General features: G+C 39.0%; 1 protein-coding gene across 1 annotated transcript; it reads left to right on the top strand.

The window, feature by feature from the left end:
- The first annotated feature begins 5,862 nt into the window (after positions 1 to 5,862).
- Positions 5,863 to 6,911, top strand: LOC104103927 (uncharacterized). The gene is made up of 2 exons (XM_070184214.1): positions 5,863 to 5,979; positions 6,081 to 6,911. Exons 1-2 carry the CDS (start codon positions 5,863 to 5,865, stop codon positions 6,909 to 6,911), a joined length of 948 nt encoding a protein of 315 aa, XP_070040315.1.
- Positions 6,912 to 7,286: the final 375 nt, after the last annotated feature.

Below are 7,286 nucleotides of genomic sequence, written 5' to 3' on the forward strand. Positions count from 1 at the left end.
CATATCTTGGAAAGAAATCTATTGTGTTTAAAGCCTTCGTTACTGATGAATGTAAAGTCGTGATTTACGGAATATTCTACCTGTTGATATTTACGATGATGATCAACGAAAGGAATGATATGAAAGTGTGTAATATAAAATACGACCATTGTGCCATGAAAAACGAAGTGTATGTATGGCAAAGAGAGCCAATGAATAATGATGTTGTAAGTGGGTGAAAGTACGAATGAAGTTATATATGGTATTGTGATACACCTCCACCTGTATATATTAGGGTGAGGCGTCAATGGCGCTTTGTGTAGATATTATGCTTAGGATTACACTACCACCCGCTTATACATTGGGGTGAGGGGGTATGGCCTCTTTGTGTAGGATGTTGGAAATTTTGTTATACCACCACCTGCATATACATTGGGGTGAGGTTGTGTGGCCGCTTTGTGTAGGTTTTTAGGTATTGTCGTTGCACCTCCACACGCCTATATATTAGGGGTGAGGCGGTATGGCTGTTTTGTGTAGGTTTTGGTCCTGTGGTTACACCTCCACCTGTATATATTGGGGTGAGGCGGCAGGGCTGCTTAGGTAGAGTTCTGGTATTGTGCTTGCACCTCCACCTGCACACAATGCCGTGAGACAGCGGGGCCTCTTTGTGTAAAGATTGTTACAGATAATTTCGTCTTACAATTTACATATGATATTGAGAACTCTTGATAAGTTTGCTTTGGTTTAAACTTCTATCTATGCTATTCCACTTTCACCCTGATCCATCATATTCATGTTGTATTTCCATGTTCTTGATTTTGTGTTTGGTTTTCATACTAGTACTATTCGAAATGTACTAATGTCCCTTTTGTTGGGGCGCTGCATCTTTAATGGATGCAGGTGGTTCTACTGCGGGGGATATTGACCAGTGATAGCGGTACTCATTCTTCCCAACTGGTGTTGAGCCCCATCTCATTTCGGCATTGTGTATCTTTGTTTCATGTGTATTACTATGTTTTGAGGTATTGCCGGAGCCTTGTTTCCGGCACTGTCATTATCCTCTATGGTATATTTAGAGGCTCCGTAGACATAGTGTGGGTTGTGTATGGGTGTTGGGAATGTTAAACAAGTTGTGTAGTGATTGAATCACTTGTTCCACTTTGAACCATGGAGGTGTGTGTGTGTTTTGAGAGTTATTAAATGAAGTAATTAATGGTAATGAATTTGGCATTGTCTACATGATCTCCTTGTTGGTTAATTAACAAGGTTATGTATACTCTTTAAATTATGGGTGAGTCGTGTAGAAAGTATTCAACATGCTTGCTTGATCAGGTTTACTCGATTGAGCGCCGGTTGCGCACCCCAAGTTTGGGGAGTGACACATTAGGCTCACAAATAATCTCCAAACCAAATTCTGATCATTCCCAAATAGGTAAATAACCTTCCAAAAGTTCATAACAACCTTTCTATAACACACACCTTCAATGATCCAATCCTGAACATTTTTTCACAATTCACAATCAAGGAATAGCCTACCTACGAGAATACCAGAATATCTATGTTCAATCTAACACTACTAATCAAATGGATGATACGTCAGTCATACTCCATCATCATACAAGAAAATATCCACAATACGAAACACAATGGACATGCCAAAATGTGCCCTATCCTCCGGCGACATAAAATAGTGCCAGTATTCTCTTAAACATCTGAAATCATCTGTGCATCAAGAACTCATATCCTTCCCTTCAAAACAAAACCGCAACCTTTAACTCGCAACTTTCAAAACCACTATCACTAACATGCTAGTTCGAGAAAATACGAAAATATCATAATCAACTCTGGATGACAATCATGACGAACATCTCATCAAATGAGAACTTTCCATTTAACTAAAATTAGGGCAACATCACCACATGCAATATATCTACTATAACTGTAGAAAACATCAACTCCAGGCCATAGCCATGGCGAATTCTTTGGAACTCATTAACACATAATCAAGTCATCAGAACTGATCTCCCCTAACTCAACCGAGTCACAGACACTAACAACCCAAAAGTAACTCAATCTAATATGCTCACTCTGAAGGTACCTTCTGTATATTCGAAGTCGTTTCTTGCATCTCTCTAATATTGCCATGTAGAATCATTCTTGACATAGAACTATCGCAGATCCGGTCACCATTCACCACTGATATGAAGCCCTATTCATTCACATATTCAGGAGTCCTTAAATGCCAAATATGATATGGAACTCATCAGAACCTTCTCGATAACCACTCACCCTACTCTGATCTTCAATACACAGATAATACCTACTGAGCAACCCGCGCTTCACCAGGATATGATGATTCAAAAAAATAACCGAGCAATCACTCAGCTCGAAAACTGATACCACATATGTTCCAGCAATCTGATAGTCAATAACAGATTCCCCCGATTTGCTCGAAGACATAGAACACATCGTCGGTAATCCATAGTACCATATATTCATAGCTTCCCCGATCCCGCACCATGAATCTCTAAATACTTCATAAGATTTGGTAATACTAGTCGGAGAACACTCTGAAGACTCATCCAAGCGCAAACCCAACCCCTAGAATAGTCAAAACAACTTCTTCCAAAAGCTCTGAAATGATAATATATGGATTCTACCGAATGGAAACCTCATATGAAAAACACGATCTGATCGCATCACGCGGGAGATGACCCCCGAATCAACATTTTATCATGAACCCACCATAATTAAAATAACTAGGCCACCCCCAGTCTTTCCAAGTCTGTGCTTACCAACTAGATACAAGAATCCACTTTGTACCAAAAATGAATGACCGAAAGTTCTGTCACAACATCTGCCCAAGACTAGACAACACACTGCGATGGTAATCAAGCATCCAAAAGTAACCCATCCGAAACATCACAAACCATCGGCGCATAGAGAATACCGAGTGTGTGTAACATCGCATATGAACGAATAGGAAGAATCAAAATAGTAGGTTTCATGTGAAACAAGGCCACACGATAAGGAAAGAAGGTTTTCCTAAATGCCATGTAGCCTCTCGAAGATAGGTATGCCATCATATCGATCCGCAAGACACTACTAGACACTTGCTCATGACTCGTAGAACCTATGAACCTAGTTCTCTGATACGAACTTGTCATGGCCCAAAATCCAACTAGTTGTGATTGCACCTAACCCAACCTGTTAGGTAAGCCAAATAACAGTAAACACAATTTAAATGAAATTTATAAGAAAACAATGAAGAATTGTCTCAACTTTTATACAATAATCCAAGGACTAGTAGTACAAATCATGAGCTTCTAATATTTGGAATTTACAAAGCTGGGACGGAATAAATACATTATCTATTCGAAATATACATAAATAGATTTGCCAAATCTAAAGCTACCAAGGAAAAGTGGTAGCTATAACTAGAACGTAGATACATCTTCGATGCCAACTCCCGCCATACACAGCAACTCCAGCTCCAAAATCTACACGCAAGGTGCAGAACCATAGTATGAGTACAACCGACCCCATATACCCAATACGTATATTGTCTAACCATGGTGAAGTAGTGACAAGACTTTTTAATTAAAATATACTCACCAATATAACTATTGTGTCGTAAAATTGTGGCACTTTTAATACTAATTACATAGACTTTAGCTCATTTGTTTAAGCATTGTAGGCCATTTCTTACGTAGTTTTGGTGGTTTGCAGGAGATGAGACTTGAAGAACCAAAATCATAAGAGAAGTTGTCAAATAGCTATGAAAGGTTGCAAATGCGGCGGATATGCTATCGCATATCAAGATCGTAGAAGTATCACATAATGAATCAGTATGTTCCAGATGTTGATCGCCATGTATGCGATCAATTATGCGGTCGCATAACAGTTATGCGGACCGCATACTGATCGCACAATAATAAGAGGAATTAGCTGAAGGATGATATGCGATAGATTATGTAGTTGCAGAAGTTATATGCGGGCCGCATAACTGAAATGCGAAGGAAAAGACTTGGCGATTGTCAACCAATTCGGCGATGGAAATTAATTTCTGTGGACCGCGAATTCCTTCTACGGTCGCAGAATATCTCTGAAGGGTATTTTTGTAAGGTTTTGACCATGACTTTTAGATCATTATAAATAGAATGATTAGGATTTTTATGATATATATGGTATGACGGAAGGAAGCTATACTTAGAGCATTTAATGCACCATTATCTTGGAAGCTTGAGAGATAAAATCCAAGACTTTGTCTATAATTGTAAACTTTATGACTTTATTTATTATATTGTTTTTGTATTCTAGTAATGAGTAGCTAAGTTAAAATACTAAGGTTGTGAATCCTATGTGGGTGTAGTGTTAATGTGTGCTCATTAGTGAATGTTTATATAATGGTTAGTCGATTTCTATTCATTTCTCATGCTTCATTGTAGTTGATGGTTGCAAACATTGACTAGTGCCAATTCATTCTATCTTTACTTGTGAAAGTAGGTTAGAGTTTGGTAGAATTGAATAGCAAGAACTCAAGGCTCTAAACCTTGTTTAATAGAATCTGTCAGGGATAAGTGGGTTCTACTTGGCATAAATTGGCTGTTCTTAATTATCACTTTTTTTTATATTTCGAAAAATTATATAGAGGAACTACTATCTAATTATTGGAAAATATTAGTTAGTAACGCAGGGATCATTTGCATATCAACAGGTTTTCCATTAAAAAATTATAAAATATGAACACCATTAGTATTACATTCCATTGATGGAGACACAACCTTGGGTTGTTAATCATTTTAATCAAATCATATCAACGAAATAGCTTTTATTGATAATTAACAATTACAACACTCACGTTTTAAGCTAACGGAGTAGGATTACAATTTAAGTCAAGTTTCACACTACTTAAGTAAACTTTTCATACCTATTCTCTATGGGGTTCGACCCCAACCTAGTTGGGTTACTATATTTGACATCAACCGTCTTACACCATTCATTAGGTGTAATTTGAGCATATCAAATTTTGGCGCCGTTGCCGGGGAAGAGAATGTGTTTGCAGATATAGGTGAGTATATTGAGGATACAAAAGCCATTGTACCTCCAAGAGTTGGTGCTGCGACCTTCAAAGTGGAACATAATTTAATCCTAATGCTAAAAGCGGAGGGGTTCTTCCGAAATTCCACCGATGATGATCCGACAAAACATCTCCGAAATATTTTGGGTGTGTGTGCGATGCACAAGAAGAATCATGTCTCGGATGTTTCCCTAAGGTTGAGGGTGTTCAATTACTATCTAACTGGAAAGGCAAGACAGTGGATCCAAAATCTACCTCCTCTGCCATCCATACATGGCCCGAACTTGTTCGAGCTTTCCTAGCAAAATAGTTTCCACAAAGTAAGAAGTCCGAGCCTCGGGATAAAATCTTCTTCTTCAAGAAATTACTAGGAGAGCATCTATTTGATGTATGGGATAGCTTCAATCTATATTTGGTAAGGTCGCCGAATCATGGATTTCAGGATAATATTCTATTGGAGAAGTTTTACATGGGCTTGGATCCTATGAATCAATCCATAGCCAAAAATGCAACGGATGGTTCCTTTATGGACAAAACATTTGCAAGGGACACATAAATCCTAGATAAGATGGCTGAACATAACCAAGATTGGCACTCGGAAGATACCACAGGTGGAATTACATATGGTACTCCCTCCTTGACCAACATGATTAAATAGAACCAAGAAAGAGATCAGATAACTGCCGGGCTTGCCACCAACCTCAACGTGTTGACAAAAATGTTCACTGAAAGCCAAGCAAAAAAGGTAAATATTGTGGAAGATGTGCAACCCATGTTGAATGAGGAGTACGAAGAAGCAAATTATGTCAACAATCATCAAGGAGGATATCAAAGACAATCTTACCAAGGTTCAGGACAACAACACCAATGGAGGTCTAACCCGTAAGGGCAAGGCAACCAACAATGGCGAAATGACCAAGGTAATTCCAATCAATGAAATTGGAGTAACAACAATAACAACTTTTCAAATCGGAGTTCAAACCCCTATGTTCCACCAAAGGGGCAATATTCTAATTCTCAGCATTGGAAAGAAATCTCTTCAAATGATTCCAAGTTAGAAAGGATGCTTGACAAAGTGTTGCAAAATCAAGAGAGATCCGGCACTTCAATGAAAAATATGACCGCACTTGTGGGTTCTCACACCGCATCCATACAAAAGTTGGAAATGCAAATGAGAGACCTCTCAAGAGAGAAAAATCTAAAGCAGAAAGGCACAATCCCTAGTGACACAATTGCAAACCCAAAAGGTAGTGGGAATGGTCCGACTTCCCATTGTATGGCAATCAAAACTCGAAGTGGGAAACTACTTCAAGGAGAGAATGAACAAGGGGTCGAAGTGGAAGATCTTGAACAAGAAGTTGAGGCACAAGTTGAGGTTCCAATTGTTGTTGAAGTTGAAAGTCTCCCGAAGAAGGTGAAAATTCCAGAAGTGAACAATGAAGAGGTTAAGGAAAAGGTAATAGAGGCACCAAAAAATCGAGGACCAATTCATAGGTCTCCTCCTCCTTTCCCTCAAAGACTTGCTAGGAAGGTCGATGATAGCAAACTGGAGAAGTTCTGTGATATTCTCAAGCAATTATCGGTGAACATTCCATTTGTGGAAGCATTTCAAGAGATTTCGGGTTTTGCTAAGTACTTGATCACTAAAAAGAGAACCACCAAGAATGAACTGGTGAATGTGACTCACCGGGTTAGCTCTGTCATTTCAACAACCACCGTCCAAAAGAAAGAGGACCCGGGAGCCTTCACTATTCCATGCACTATTGGATTGCACAATTTTGCACGATCCCTTTGTGATAATGGGGCTAGCATCAACTTAATGACCCTTGATATTTCAAGCAAGTGGAATTAGGTATGCCTACGCCTACAAGTATGAGGTTGCAAATGGCCGACCGGTGGGAATTGTTGATGATGTTCTTGTGAAAGTGGGGAAGTTTCTCCTCCCTGCCGACTTTGTTATTCTCGATTGTGCTGTTGATAAAGAAATCCCTATCATCTTTGGGAGAGCATTCCTTGCTACCGAAAGAGCACTCCTGGATTAGTTCCGAGTTAGTGACAAAAAGGTTACCTTTCAAGCGAGTAAATGTATGAAATTGCCACATGAATACAAAAGTATCTCAGTCATTGATGTTGTTGATGAGGTTGAGGATACAATCGAGGTGGATATGATAAAGGAATGCCTTAGTGAGGCATTGACGGCTATTTTGGTAAATTTTGATGGTGAAGA

The sequence above is a fragment of the Nicotiana tomentosiformis genome, chromosome 8 (genome assembly GCF_000390325.3).
Source record: "Nicotiana tomentosiformis chromosome 8, ASM39032v3, whole genome shotgun sequence".
Lineage (NCBI taxonomy): Eukaryota > Viridiplantae > Streptophyta > Magnoliopsida > Solanales > Solanaceae > Nicotiana > Nicotiana tomentosiformis.